This window comes from Bufo gargarizans, chromosome 2 (genome assembly GCF_014858855.1).
Source record: "Bufo gargarizans isolate SCDJY-AF-19 chromosome 2, ASM1485885v1, whole genome shotgun sequence".
Classification (NCBI taxonomy): domain Eukaryota; kingdom Metazoa; phylum Chordata; class Amphibia; order Anura; family Bufonidae; genus Bufo; species Bufo gargarizans.
In genome coordinates this window covers 204,000,840-204,016,885 of record NC_058081.1, presented here as the reverse complement: position 1 = coordinate 204,016,885, position 16,046 = coordinate 204,000,840, and the positions used below count along the sequence as shown (strand labels likewise).

The window sequence follows — 16,046 nt, the reverse complement described above, 5'->3', positions numbered from 1 at the left end:
AGTCTCACTTGACGCAGCCAAACCGTTCGATTCCATAGAATGAAGATATCTGATTGGCTGTCTTGGAGACTTTGGATTTCGACCTCAGTTCCTCAGATGGGTCAACATCCTGTACAACAACCAGATAAGCAAGCTATTGGTCAACGGAGAACTGTCAGACAGCTTTCCCCTTCATAGAGGGACAAGACAGGGCTGCCCCTTATCGCCACTCTTATTCGCCCTGGCAGTTAAAACCATGGCCATTAGGGTGAGGAGCAGTAATAATATAACCGGAGTAACCATGGGGGAGAGGGAGGTTCGTATAGGATTATACACTGATTCTATAACTGTCATCACCTGACTCGTCTCTCAATAATGCGGTGAACCTGATAGACGAATTTGGGAATTACTCATGCCTGAGAATTATTGGGGGGAAATCGGTGTACATGCCGCTGGGCAGGGCAGAATAGAGTGGACCCTCTCAAGTTTCTCAGCTTAAACTGGTAGACTCCTTCAAATTCCTAGGTGGCCATATCACCAAGCGACACTCCCGGGCACTGTCACTCAATATACTTCCATTAATCGAACATATCGGGAATAAATTTAAAAACTGGAAACCGTTACCTATCTCGGTTACAGGACGTATTAACCTAGTGAAAATTATACTCCCAAAAGTGCTGTATGCTGCTCAGCACTCTAAAATGCATATACCCAAATCCATTTTTAAAGAATTAGATACCCTAACTAGGATATTTATATGGGGCAGATCCCGAGCTAAACTCAGTCTGGATACGTTAAAGCGTCCAAAAGTAGAGGGATGTATGGCCTTACCAAATTATTTTATATATTACTTATCCGGCCAGATACAGCTCATTCATACCTGGTTCACAACAGAGGATCTTCCCATATCAGAATATTTCCTAAAAACCTACCTTACATGCAATACCTTATGGGCAGTATTAGAGGGGTCAGCTAAATTTCAAAAGCCAATGCTGCCACTACACAGATTAGCTCAGACAGTTTGTAAAGAGGCTAAATTGCTAGTCAAATTTACTGAGGTAGTCTCGGACATACCTTTGTGGGATGGCAAAGCCATACCAACTATGCAGGGAATAATGGGAGCACACAAATGGAAATCGGCAGGAGCTAGGACCCTATGCAATATCTATGATCAATGAATCATGATGACATTTGAGACCTTGACTCTAAAATATTATATACCACGTACCCACTTCTTCTCGTACCTAGAACTTAGAGCTGCAGTACAGAACAAATTTCCACACCAAAGCATCCAAATATCCACTTTAGTTCAAACAAAGATTAGTGCAGAACCCCTCCCTGTAATTGACAAATGGAAAAGGATACCCACACAAATTAATCTATAATGAATTTATTGGAATCGCATTTACAAGTATCACCCACAATAAATAATACAATAATTCAAGTTTATATAATTGATAAATCATATCTAACACCAAATAGGATGTACAGAATGGGTAGGGTGGCATCTACAGCATGTCCGAGGTGTGGGGAACAGGAGGCAGACTTCTGGCACATGATCTGGAGCTGCAACCCAATTGCCACATTCTGGAGGGAGGTGACGAATCTTCTCTCCTAACTACTGCCGGTTCGGTGCCTTGTATTCCCGAGGTCTGCCTCTTAGGTATAATGAGTGATGATAATTGGGATCACCATATGACAATTTCCCTCAGGGAATCCCTGTTTATGGCAAGTAAATGTATAGCACTGAGATGGTACAGCCCCACCACACCGACCCTGACCATGTGGAAATTACAAATAAATCAGATCCTACCCTACATAGTACTAGTATATAAACATTGCAACAAACCACAAAAATTTGACAAAGTGTGGGGCCTATGGTGTGGAGCAGCACAAGCTATGTAATCGACCTCTAGACTACGACAAGCAATATAAACAGCTCGAGGAGGCATGGCTCAGTGGGTGTAGGGGGACACCTGTAAGCATCAAAATAATTGTATTTTAAATGCCGAAATAAAGAGTGGGTAACATTGAATTGGCTGGTTAGAGGCATAGTTAAAACAGTTACTGTATTATTATTACTCTGTTTCATGTATCATGCAATTTGGACCATAAAGGTCTTGGACCTCCCATGTATACTTTGTATTTGACAACACAAGTGTATGATGATATTGTAATCCCGTTTCTGTTAATAAAGACAGTTAAAAAAAAAAATCCCACTCTGATGCGTTGCCTGTATTATTAGCATCGCAGGTCCAGGTGTGAAGTGGGTAGTGTTTATAAGGTCATATAACAATGGAGAAGAAATGATAGCGGCACTAACCCAGGTATAGCAAAAAGATGTCTTTAATCCAGAAAAGACGAGTACAAAGTAACAGCAGGCTGGGGCGGATACAGGCGTGTGTGCTGAGTGCTCAGCTGGCGATGGCCGTTTCGCGCACCTTGCGCTTCCTCTGGCCTCTGATCATATATGATATAGTGTTTATAAGGTCAGTCTGTGTTTTTTTGTGTAGGACCACGCTGCTATTCAACTGCGGTGGCACTAATAAAACTCGTGAAGTTTAAATTCCAATTGTTTATATTAAGTTCTGCAATGAATTCTCCAAAGCCCTGTCTCTCTCCTCTCCATATCAACAGGCATCCAATATCGCCCCGCCAAACTATTAGCTCCCCTTTTTGTGTGTTTTTTTTATTTATTTAAAATCGTACTGATTTGTTTCTTTTTCCCAAAGGGCCATAAACAAATTGGCGAAACTTGGGGGGAATTTAGCCCCCATCGCAGTTCCAGTGCATTGTAGGTAATAAGTGTTTTTAAAGATAAAATAATTGTGACAGAGACAGAAATCAACGCAATCCAGAATGAAAAGAATTTGAGCATTGTGCATATGGGGGTCACCGTATAGTGCTTCCTCCACCCCTTTAAGCCCCAAATCCTTTTGTATAATTGTATTTAGGGAGGTGACATCTGCCGTAGCCAACCATATATCTGTACTACTGGCCCCTAAACTACTTAATTCTATCAAACTCCCGGAGTCTTTTAAATATGAAGGAACCTGTGTCACATATTTCTGGAGAAAGTAATCAACATATTCTGAGAGTCTACTTGTCAGGGAGTGACGGGATACTTAATCGACAGGTAATCCAACTCTTTTTTATTTATAATTTAATTCTTGAATCCTTCCTGGATAAGTTTATTCATTTTCCCTTTATACTCTGTCATGGGGTTGCTCTTATGTTTTCGATATATTTTTTTTTTTTATCTGCAATTAGTCTCTGCATTTCTATTTCATATTTCTCTGTTTCCATTATTACCACTCCCCCCTTTGTCTGCCGGTTTATTACAATATTGCTATTGTTTTCCAACCTTTTTAGTTGTCTCTCTTCACTGGTTAGATTGTGGTACCTAGGTTTCGCATCTAACTTCTCTAGGGTTTCTGTCATCAGAAAAAATACTATGTAGCTGGCTAACATTAGCGATGTGCTAATGTCAGCTGAACATAACTGTATGACTTATATCTCCCTGCCTGCCGCCATTTGCATAAAATAATTACCTTTATAATAAGCAAAAAAGGCTCTAGGTGCTAGTGGGGCGTTGCTGCAGCACCTAGAGACTTCGTCCTCTCACAGTTTGGCACGCCCTCGTAAAGGTAATTGACATCCTCGGTCTCCTCCGTGCCCCGCATATCCTGCCCCTGCGCCGTTCATTTTGGTATCAGGCGCAGTGAGTGAAGGACGGCAGCAGGTGTCATGTAAAAATGGGGCCATGTTAAAAATATATATATATATATTTTTTTTTTTTATCCGTTTGGTCATTCTGCAAATTATAGAACATGTTCTATTTTTGTCCATATTGGGGACAAGAACAGTCCTTTGTTGTTTGAGGGGGAAAAAAATTTGGAGTGCTCAGGGAAGGTTTTTCAGATCCAATGTTTGTGGACCGAAATACAAACATGTCCGTGTGCCTAAAGACTTATAAACATATGTATGGCAGCTTTCTTGTAGTTGTATAAAGTTAAGGTTATTATTTTTTTATGTTTTGACCTCAGTGTATACTGATCAGAAGAAAATGTATCATCAAGGTATGTACTGTGATATATTTTAATTGTGCCAAAATACACACGAATTATGACCGTGTAGCTCATCAAGGAAGTCACAGGTCATGAGCTAGCTTGGGGGATAGATAAGGTGTGTGATAGGCTGTCTGCGCACACATCCGTCGTTGCTGTCAGAGTTAAAAGGGCAATTTGTCAGACCTTTATATAGGGATAATTATTGGCTTTTAGGCAGTATTTCGGAAACTACGGTTTGCAAACTGTTCTTGTACTGCTGTGGTGAAAATGTATCGTGATTGGACAAATTGCACCACTGTGAAAAAGCAACGTGGAAACTGCAAAGAACCACTTGCAATTGATGTGAGAAGTGAACGTCGCTAAAAAGGTGCGCATGGGATTACCGAGACACTACAGTGGAGCAGCTCGCTACCAAAATTGCCAGGAGCTACCAGTCATGTGTCCAAAACAACAGTTCCTACTGCGTAAGAGGCTCCGAAGCAGACAGATGGTCACCCATATTTTGGACTATTCTCTGCAGTAGTTGATGAGTAGTGTGGCAGATAAGGACTCCAGATCTCTATTTTCCTGCTATCCCTGTCCCCCTGCTGTTTAGCGTTCAAAGCTGCACTGAAATACATTGATTGGACTTCTATGTGCATGAACAGGAGTCCTCTCCATTATGTTAAAACTGCACAGGAGTCCAGGCTGTGTATTTCAGCACAGCTTTGAATGCTGACAGTGGGGGTACAGAGATTAGTTGGACATAAAAAATAGCAATCTGGACTCCTTATTTTCAGTACTACTCATATACATAATTAGCACTGCACATAATAGTCCAAAATCGTGGTGTTAAAGGTGCTGCTATAGTGCAAATACTGTTCTATTTTACATTCCTTAGAAACATTAATGCATCTGTACTGTTATACTTATCTCTCTATTGTATACTGCCGACATGTAGGATATAAAAAGAGTGAATCCTTCTCTGTAACTTACAGGGCATAAAGTAAGTATTCCGACCTATTCCTCTTTTCACACACCGTTACATTACAGCTTTATTTTAAAATAGATAATTTTTTTACTCTTCAATCTACAAACAGAACCCATAATGTCAAAGCGGGAAATTTGCGCAACTGTATTAAAATTAAAAAAATTAAATATCACAGAAAAGTATTTAAACCTTTTGTCTTAACTTTGTCTGAATCACCTTTTTGCAGTGGTTATAGCCTCAAGTCTTCAGTATGTATTACAGTACAAGTTTGGCACTATACCTATGGAATTTCTCCCATTTTCTCTGATCTGTAAAACTCTGTCAGGTAGCATGAAGGGCATCAGTGCACAGATATTATCTCGTCTTTCAGATATATTTAAATTAGTTCAAGTCCAGTCTCTGGCTAGGCAGCTCAAGCTCATTCACAGTCTAGTCCTGGAACCAGTCTCTTGTCATCTTGGTTGTCTTAATATCATTTTCCTTTTAGAAGATGCATTTTTTCCCCAGTCCAGAATGCTTTGTAGCATGATTTCATTAAGAATTTTGCTGCAGTTTGGTCCATTATTTTTCTCTCAATGCTGACTAGTCTCCCAGGTCCTACTCAGCATGAAGATGCCAGTGCCAAGCTTCACTATATGCATGATATTGGCCATTCATTCAGGCAAGAGTTTAATGTTGGTTTCAGGGATCTTATTTTCATGGTCTGAGGGTCCTCTAAGTGCATTTTGGCAAAACCAAGAGGACTGTCATGTGTCTTGTAGTGCCTTCTGACTGGGACTTATACTTCTTGAATATTCTGTGGACCTCTGTCTGACTGGCATATAGTAGGGGTGGGCGATATGGCCTAAAATCTATATTGCGATATAATTTTAAGCATGTGCGATATGCGATATATATTGCGATATATTGTTTTCTATATGGGGGGGGGGTGTTTAAATTTTTTTATTTTTTTTTACTTTTTATTTATTAACTATTGGCCTCCTTAAGGGCTAGAACCCTTGTCATATTCACCCTAATAGAGCTCTATTAGGGTGAATAGGACTTTACACTCTCCCTGCTGCCCTGTGCATAGTGCACACAACAGCAGGGAGCTGACCATGGCGCCAGCCTCTCATGTGCTCCCCCAGCCTCTTATCTGCCCCCCCGCAGCCTCTTATCTGCCCCCCCGCAGCCTCTTATCTGCCCCCCCCAGCCTCTTATCTGCCCCCCCAGCCTCTTATCTGCCCCCCCAGCCTCTGATCTGCCCCCCCCCAGCCTCTGATCTGCCCCCCCCCAGCCTCTGATCTGCCCCCCCCCCCAGCCTCTGATCTGCCCCCCCCCCAGCCTCTGATCTGCCCCCCAGCCTCTGATCTGCCCCCCAGCCTCTGATCTTCTCCCCAGCCTCTGATCTTCTCCCCAGCCTCTGATCTGCCCCCCTTCCCCAGCCTCTGATCTTCTCCCCAGCCTCTGATCTTCTCCCCAGCCTCTGATCTGCCCCCCTTCCCCAGCCTCTGATCTTCTCCCCCAGCCTCTGATCTGCCCCCCTTCCCCAGCCTCTGATCTTCTCCCCCAGCCTCTGATCTGCCCCCCTTCCCCAGCCTCTGATCTTCTCCCCCAGCCTCTGATCTGCCCCCCTTCCCCAGCCTCTGATCTTCTCCCCCAGCCTCTGATCTGCCCCCCTTCCCCAGCCTCTGATCTTCTCCCCCAGCCTCTGATCTGCCCCCCTTCCCCAGCCTCTGATCTTCTCCCCCAGCCTCTGATATGTCCCCTCTGGTAACGCAAACCCCCCCCCCCCCTCCTTCCCTCCCCAGTATTAATCATTGGTGGCAGTGGCCACAGGGTCCCCCTCCTCCCCCCCATCATTGGTGGCAGTTTGCAGTTCTGATCGGAGCCCCAGCAGTGTAATGCTGGGGCTCCGATCGGTTACCATGGCAGCCAGGAGTCACGCTGCTGAAGTCCTGGCTGCCATGGTATGTTAGTGAGCAGAGAGCAGCATTATACTCACGTGCGCTGTGGCCGCCGGTCGCTCCTTCTTCTGTCTGTGCGGCGGATAGCTAATGCTTACAGCATTAGCAATGCGCCGCACAGACCTATGAGAAGGAGCGACCGCCGGCCACAGCGCACGTGAGTATAATGCGCTGCTCTCTGCTCACTAACATACCATGGCAGCCAGGACTTCAGCAGCGTGACTCCTGGCTGCCATGGTAACCGATCGGAGCCCCAGCATTACACTGCAGGGGCTCCGATCGGAACTGAAAACTGCCACCAATGATGGGGGGGGAGGAGGGGGACCCTGTGGGATATGGCCGGCACATTCATTGGTAGCGCAGTGGCCACAGTCCCTCCCCTCCTCCTCCTACTCTGTCCTCATTGGTGTTCAGCGGCAGCTGCGCACAGTGGGGAGGGATTCCCTCCTCCTCCTCCCTCCGCTGTGCCGGCCGGCTCAGGAGAACATGGTGCGCGCGATCATATCGGCGATATGGCGAAAATACATATCGTGGCCCAAATTCATATCGCATATCGCCTATACCGCCCACCCCTAGCATATAGCATATATTTCTGCAAACCTGATTTTGCTGTGTAGTATATTATCCATTTTAAGGATGTAACATAATAAAATGTGTAAAACGGAATGTTTCCTGAATGCTTAGACCCATATTCACTATTAACTCTGTGCATCAATTTTGTATAGCATTTTTGAGCAAAAAGTCACATCTGCTGTTATAGACTGTTTCATAGACTCACTCACATTAGGGTCATGGCTTAAATGGAAAGGATGCATGTCCCAAAAAGTCACTTGTGCCAAAATGTCCCAAAATATCTGCAGTGAAAATCTGAAAAACAACTAAATGTTTATTACTCTTTTAGACATGTGGATGCCCCAAATTTATCATACAGACCAATCCACTGTGACAGTTCTGGTACATTTAAAGATTCAAACACAATAGACTGGAGGTGACACTGACTTCTAAGAGAGAGTTTCCCTTAGAACATTTTTTTTATATGCTCTGTGACCTGTGCATAGGTAATTGTGCAGAGAGGGGGTAGATGGTTTGTGACCAGTCTGGACATATTAGGTTTAGTGGCAGTGCAAAAAAATTGCAGGATTTTAGTATTTTTTTTTAATATAGTAATATGAAAAATTGTTTAAAAATCACCCAAAACTCTAAAAAAAAGAATATATATATAAATTAATTTTTTTTTTTCTTTTCTAAGGGGTTTTCTGGGAGTTTGAGATTGGAGACCCATCTTCAGGATAGGTCATCAATATCAAACCGTTGGGGTACAACTCCCGACACCTCCACTGAACAGCTGTTCAAAGAGAATGCGCTACCCCAGTGAGTATTGTGGCCTCCGCACAGCTTCCCTAGCAAAGCACCATACATTGTATTGTGGTAGTGCTTGGTATTGCATGTGAGGCCCATTTATTTGAATGTGACTAAGCTTTGTGACTGATGAATGTGATTTCACTGGCCTAAGAAGAAGCTGGAGTTCACCTCAACAGCTGATTGATGGGGTGCCGGGAGCCAGAACCCCACTGTTCAGATATTGATGACCTATCCTGAGGATAAGTCATGGATATTAAAGTCCTGAAAATTTGTTAACAAAAAAAAAAAAATGATTTACATCTTGGGTCATCTTCTGATGACATATTCCCTTTAAGAATAGTTTGTCTTTGATACACTTGTATTTGTATGAACAATCTAGCATTGAACAGATGATAAGGGTCCGTTATCTACAATTGCATTATAATATTATGAGATGAGCCTCTGAGACTCTCCCTCCTCCTGGCAGGTGTTTGAAGTGTAATTAACATTTTATTAGTCTGCTTGAAATGCATGCACTATATATGGTATTTTACTGCTTTGCATGGTGGTCATGGTTTAAAAAAAAAATGGAACAGATAGCTTTTGTGAAATGTACACTACTTCTTGTATTTAAATTATTTAAATAATTTCTTTACTGAAATGAAGGTGGATTTACACTGTACTATTGTCGATTACGAGGAACACACATTAGTTCCCGAAAATAGGCCCATGTAATTGTGCTGACGATTTCCCGAAGAACGTGTAAAATGCTTGTTGATTGGGCAAATTCATTGTTGATAGAGTACATTAAATTATCGTTTCTGGGCAGCGGATCGTGCTGTGTGAACAGCGATCTGCTGCCCGGAGACAATAAATCTGAATGAGAACGAGCGATGAAAGTAGCGATTACTTATCTCTATACAGTGGAGATGATAGTTACATGTAAATGCAGCTCTTTCCACCACTGATGAGCGGGTAGTTATTGAAAAGGAATGGTCCCTTTATAATATTTGCCTGCCTGGTTAGCACATGTAAATAAATGGCCTTTAGTCACAAAAAATTTGCATTTGGCATGCACCTTAGGTAAGTTGTGCCTCTACACGATTACTGTTGTGCACACTTCCAGTCGTGTCCTAAGTTGCAGGTTTGCATTACTATTAGCTATATTGAGTAAACATTCTTACATGATTCATTATTATTTCATGTATTTAAGACTATTTGCATATCTGGTTTACAGTATTTGGGTAGTCTGTTATGGCAGCAGAGCAGACTACCTAAATTACTGTGTCCTGCATAGGTGGCCGCTGGATCTCCATTCTCTATAATGACATCCATCTTGTTTCCAGCATAAATCCCGGCTTTCTGCCGGAAAAACGCAACAGTGGTATTTTTCTGGAAGAAAGCCAACATTCATGCTTGAACACTGACTGATCCTATTATAGGTGGCCCCGTGGTTTCCGTGTCTGGCTATGCCAGATATGGTAATTCCAGTAGTCTGCTCCTCTGCCAGAACAGACTACGGAATACCGTAATGCAGATGTGATCCTAGCCTAAGGCATACATTTATGTATTAGGCCAGATTCAGAAGCTTTTTGGTGCGAAACAGTACAATACACGTGAAAGGAATTTTGTGCTACTTATTTGCGAGGATGCTGTGGATTTTTAATCTTCAACAATCTTAGGCTACTTTCACACTTGCGTTCAGAGCGGATCCGTCTGGTGTCTGCACAGACAGATCCGCTCCTATAATGCAGACGATGGGATCCGTTCAGAACGGATCCGATGGGATCCATTCAGCAGCGTTCGGGTGTCCGCCTGCTGAGCGGAGCGGAGGACAAACGGTGCCAGACTGATGCATTCTGAGCGGATCCGCATCCACTCAGAATGCATTAGGGCAGTACGGATCTGTTCGGGGCCGCTTGTGAGAGCCTTCAAACGGAACTCACAAGCGGAGCCCCGAACGCTAGTGTGAAAGTAGCCTTATAATGATGTGAATTTTCTCTTAACGGTTTTTGCTTTTCTTGCACACAGTTTGTATGTTGTAGGCTAATGGCAGTACAATCAATAAGGTGATGGTTGTTGCTTATTTAAAGTTAATAAATTATGATCACCTAGTTCTTAGACAGTGTAAGAATTTATCAACCTGCCTGTGCCTGAAATGTAGCTCCAAAAACCCTCTTTGTGCTGAATATGGATGTGAAAACTAGTCTTAGTTATTTGAAGCATGTGTTCTCTCACACTAACATTTTAACATGGCTAGTGAGATCTATGTGTCATTACTTACATAGGAATGATCACATTCATAATTCAAGATTATGAATAAATAATTTTATGTTGATAATTAATATGCTTGATTTAGTTTTTATTTCAATAACCAAACATAATGATTTCCATGATTAGAAAATTTATTGTCAGTACTTTTACTTCCACAGTAATCCCGAAGCCCTAGTCATTGATCAGTTGACTATTGCTGATACCAAATGTGCAAACGAAAAACACCCTTGTAATTCCAGTGCCGGAGATGAGTCACAGGAACAGAAGGTGATTTCAACTTGCACAAATCCACAAGGCCCTTGTAAAGAGAAGAGGTAAGTGCAAATCTTTAGACAAGACAATTCCACCTCTGGGACCCGCACCTATCTGCCATTGATGGTATATCCTAGTGATATGCCATCAATGTCTGAGATGGGCATACCCCTTTTAAAAATAGTTTTAAGACTTACGTTTTTTTCCTAATGGTGTGTTTCTGTTTAAAATACAATTTATAAAGTGCCTGTTTTGTCTCTGGTGAGATGTTTTATACAGCTGACATATTGCTGTAAAGGCCAGCACCGCAGCAGATTTTGATCCTGGATTGTTTATACCTCCCATACCACAGTCAATAACAAATGCGTCACTTTAGAAGTTAAACCCCTTAACGCATAATGGAGATCCCGCTTCATACAGGGAGGGTGCCGGCTGACTCTGTCAGTTCGTACCGCAAAAAAGCCCTCGCATAGGCCCTGTAGACCGAAATATAAAAAGTTATGACGGTCAGAAAATGTTGACGTAAAGAAAATTTTGATGTTTTTCAAAGTTTATTTTTTAAAGTAATAAAACAAAATAAAAACTATGTTTGATAGTGTCGTAATTGTATTGAGCTGCAGAATAATGTCATTTTTAGTGCACAGTGAATGCTACGCTGTCAAAACCCCCAAAACCTTGGCAGAATTGTTTTTTGTTTCAATTTGACCCCTGAAGAATGTTTATTCCACTACAAGATAAGTTAAATTAAATGGTGCCATTAAAAAATGCATCTTGTCCCGCAGAAAATAAGCCCTCAATATGACTATGTGAACTGAAAAATATAAAAGTTATGGCTATTGGAATGTGGGGAGGAGAAATCAAAAATATAAAAATTTAAATTGGCCCAGTCTCTCTCTCTTTCTCTCTCTCCCTCTATTGACATCCCTGCAGTGTGATCTTAGAGTGCTGATGCGTTAGCATTGGGTTGGGGGTCTAGGAATAAAACACTGACCTGCAATAATACACTGCAATACAGGAGTATTGAAGTGTATTATAGAAGTGATCAGAGGATCACAAGTTCTAGTCTGCTAGTATGGCCCCTTTCACACGAGCGAGTTTTCCGCGCGGGTGCAATGCGTGACGTGAACGCATAGCACCCGCACTGAATCCTGACCCATTCATTTCAATGGGGCTTTGTACATGAGCGTTGTTTTTCACGCATCAGTTCTGCATTGCGTGAAAATCGCAGCATGTTCTACATTCTGTGTTTTTCACGCTGCGTGAAAAACGCATTGCATCCGCAAGCAAGTGCGGGTGCGATGTGTTTTTCACTGATGGTTGCTAAGAGATGTTGTTTGTAAACCTTCAGTTTTTTATCACGCGCGTGAAAAACGCATCAAAACGCATTGCACCCGCGCGGAAAAAACGGAACAACTGAACGCAATCGCAGACAAAACTGACTGAACTTGCTTGCAAAGTAGTGCGAGTTTCACTGAACGCACCCTGAACGCATTCGGACCTAATCCGTCACGCTCGTGTGAAAGGGGCCTATTACTTAAACATTACCGGTATTTAAGAAAATAAATAAATAAAAAAATTAGCTTGTAATGGAAACTAGGGGCTGAAACGATTACTCGATTGAATCGAGTAATTCAACACAAAAAATCCTCAAAGCAAATTTTTTGCATTGAGAATTCGTTTGTGTCATGTGACCACGGAGCGGGAGTGAAGCACTTGCAATTACTTATCTCTCCGTGGTCACCCGCCGGCCCGCACTGGAGGAGCTGTGGAGCGGTCCCCTACAGGAAAGGTAAGTACTGTCGCTGGGGACATATGATGAACGTATGTTAAAGTCCCTTATGGGGACTTAAAGGGAGGGTAAGTATTTAAATAAATAAAAAATTGGTAAAAATTAAAATCACCCCCCTTTTCTCCCTTATTAAAAATAAATAATAAAAAAAGGTAAAGATCCTTTGCTGCATCCCAAAATGCCCAAACTATTAAAATATAAACATATTAATCTCATACTTTAAACTGCATAATGGAAAAAAGAATCAAAATGGGTGATTTGCTGTGTTTTTGATCACTATTCCCCCCCCCCCCCAATTTTTTTTTTTTAAAAAGCAGTGATAAATTCATACACAACCATATCAATAAAAACTACTCTATAAAAACTACAGATTGGCCTGCAAAAAAAGGCCCTCACATAGCTCCATTAATGTAAATATCAAAAAGTTATGGGGTTCAGAATGAAGTGGATCCTAAAATGAAATAAACATATACAGCAAACAACGTATGCAGTGGTCCCTCAAGATACAATTGTCGTCCTGGAACCAATTAATATTGTACGTTGAAACCATTGTAACTTGAGTAATCGGTTCCAAAGCCCCAAAATGTCATCCAAGATGTGAGAAAAATAAGCAGATAACTAGGGCTACTTTCACACTAACGTTTTTTTTGCGGATCTGTCATGGATCTGCAAAAACGCTTCCATTACAATAATACAACTGCATGCATCCGTCATGAACGGATCCGGTTGTATTATGTCTTATATAGACATGACGAATCCGTCATGACCACCATTGAAAGTCAATGGAAGACTGATCAGTTTTCTATTGTGTCAGAGAAAACTGATCCATCCCCATTGACTTACATGGCAGACAGAAAAACGCTGACTGGTGACTGATCGGAGGCAAACTGATGCATTCTGAGCGGATTCTTTTCCATTCAGAATGCATTAGGGCAAAACTGATCCGTTTTGGACAGCTTCTAAGAGCCCATGACGAATCTCAGAAACGGAAAGCCAAAACGTGAGTGTGAAAGTAGACAGATAAATCAAGTCCTCACAGATAACAGTCAGGAATAGATCCTAACTAGCAACTAATACAGTTGTTTTACCACAGAAGTGGCCTTGATTGGTTGGATCTCAATCTGACCTATTGTATGTTGAGTCTAGTTTCAACTTACAATGGGTTAGAAAAGACCATTGTATGTTGAAAATATTGTACCCTGAGGCCATTGTATCTTGAGGAATCTCTGTACTTCTACCTGATTTTTTTAATGCACTCATTGGTGGATATATAACAAGATTGGCGCATCCAGAAGCCAGTCTTGATCTCCTTGCATTTGAGTGAGATGCAATTAATGTATTAAGAGGTGGATCTCTGCCCTGTGACAGAAACTGAGGGCTACGCCAGAAATGTCCCTTATTGATTGGCTAAGTGAGGTACGTTTACTACAGACTGGTATTTGGCATACCATTCTTAGGGTACTTTCACACTAGCGGCAGGGGACTTCGGCCGGCTGTTCCGGTGGGTGAACAGCCGGTCCTGCCGCTGGTTCACATGTGTCTCCGGACTGCCACTCCGTCCCCATTGACTATAACCCCTTCCTTCGATATACTTTGAGGATGACATTAAACCATAACTTTAGGTCTAAGTTATTTATTTTCTTTTTTTGTCTTACAGTCAAGAGGATCTTGCGCCGAATCCCGAAGCCACATTAAATGGGCCTGCATGATAAACTTCAGTTCCAAACTACATCTGGTGTGAGGCGGGACCTCTTATTCCCAGGGACCTTTGTGCAGAAACAAGAACATTGGGTTTGTTTGGAGACCCTTATGCCAACCTATTGAGCACTGCAGGAAAATAGTAAAACTGGTGGATGCAGCAAACTGAACTGAGAACTTGGAAATACAGTTCTAGTTGTGTTTCTTCAGACCCTTGTGATGCTTCGAAAGAAATACTGCCTCTGCAGCATCTTCCATATCCTTCTGTCATCATACCTGTTGAAAGATGTACAAGGCAGCTGGAAAATTAGCATGAATGAAGTACTGTTTCCTTGTCTGCAATCTTTTGAGGAAAAAAAATATTATTTTAGCAATAATCCTTCAAATTTTAGTGCAAATGCTTTGATCTGCTTGCTTGCAGACTTGATTATTTTCAGCAGTATACAGCAGTCCAGATCATAAGCCGATCTAGCGTGTGGCAAAAGCACTGGACATAAACTGGTACAGACGGGTGACAGTCTTCTGTTTCCATGCACTTTACCATCTGATCCTTTTCAACCATTTTTGATTTTGAAAAAGGACAGATTTTTAGTTTAAATTAATTTAGAAAAAGTCTGACTTATTGAAATATGACTTCCTACAGTTTCAACCATTACAAAACAACCATATTCTGTCCGTAATACCCTGTTGCAGCAAAACATCTCTTTACCTTTCTCTGCCAGCACAATTTACTTATGGTATCCTCATTTCTTTTAGCCTCCATGAGAAAAGGTCAAGTGTGAATGGCAGTGTTGATTCTGAATATTAGGGTGTGTCCAAAGACTTGATCTTACATGAATCCACTTAATTTGTGCTTGTTTACACTCAGCACTATTATACAAATTATATTCCATCCAAAATTGTATTGAAAAGTGGTCCTCTAAAGTTAGGGTCATCTCAAAGTAGATGACTGGTATGCCTAATATATGATGAAAAAAATCTGTAATGGGAAATCTGGTCTAGATAAGGTTTTTTTTTTTTTTCGAGAGAATTGATCTTCTGGAGAAGTTTCAATGAACTTCTCATGGAATATTTTTTGTCTTTAACAGTCTTTATCTCCAGGATATCGTTCAAGAATAATCTTCAAATATGTAGGAAAAAAACGTGTCCTTGTACTTGGAGTATTTTAAGCAGACCTTTTTAATGGTTTTTATCGGCAATTTGTGTGACATTGTAGACTTTATTTTTACATTTTTAGCTCATGTTATTGTTTTAAATTATTGTCTTTCAATAATTGTCATACAAAACTCCATTGTCTGTAAATCTTTATTTTTTTCCATTTCCATACTACTCAGAAATGTTGTTATTTTAAGAAAGTCAATGAAAACTGTGTGCCATAGTATTGTCTTAAGATCTTGTGTCATCACTGACTTTTAGGATGAGGTTACATTTCAACATCATTTGTTTTCCTTTACTTTTATGTGTATGGCAAGTCACATAAGATCTGTACGGCATTTTAAATTCAGCTAGTGAGTATTAATGTTTTTTTAACTAATAGGTGTATGATTGGTAATAGCAAAAATGAACACGGTATTCGCTACATATGTGGAAAGTGAATGTCTACCCCACTACCCTATCTAAGGGCAAAATAGGATAGATAGGAGAATTCTGACCTTGTCGATGAAAGGCTCAATTACTATCATTGGGTGTGGGAAGAAGTATCCAAGACTTTCTCAATGAAACCTGAC

At 41.4% G+C, this 16,046-nt stretch overlaps 1 protein-coding gene across 6 annotated transcripts in view; it reads left to right on the top strand.

Moving 5' to 3' along the window:
* PPP6R2 (protein phosphatase 6 regulatory subunit 2) overlaps positions 1-15,697 on the top strand; it is a 182,951-nt gene extending 167,254 nt beyond the window's left edge. For all 6 annotated transcript variants that reach the window (XM_044279927.1, XM_044279924.1, XM_044279925.1 and 3 more), the window contains 2 exons: positions 10,739-10,894; positions 14,279-15,697. In XM_044279927.1, coding sequence (XP_044135862.1) covers positions 10,739-10,894; positions 14,279-14,330 — 208 coding nt within the window. In that variant the 3' untranslated portion in view covers positions 14,331-15,697. The remainder of the gene's footprint in view (positions 1-10,738; positions 10,895-14,278) is intronic.
* Positions 15,698-16,046: the final 349 nt, after the last annotated feature.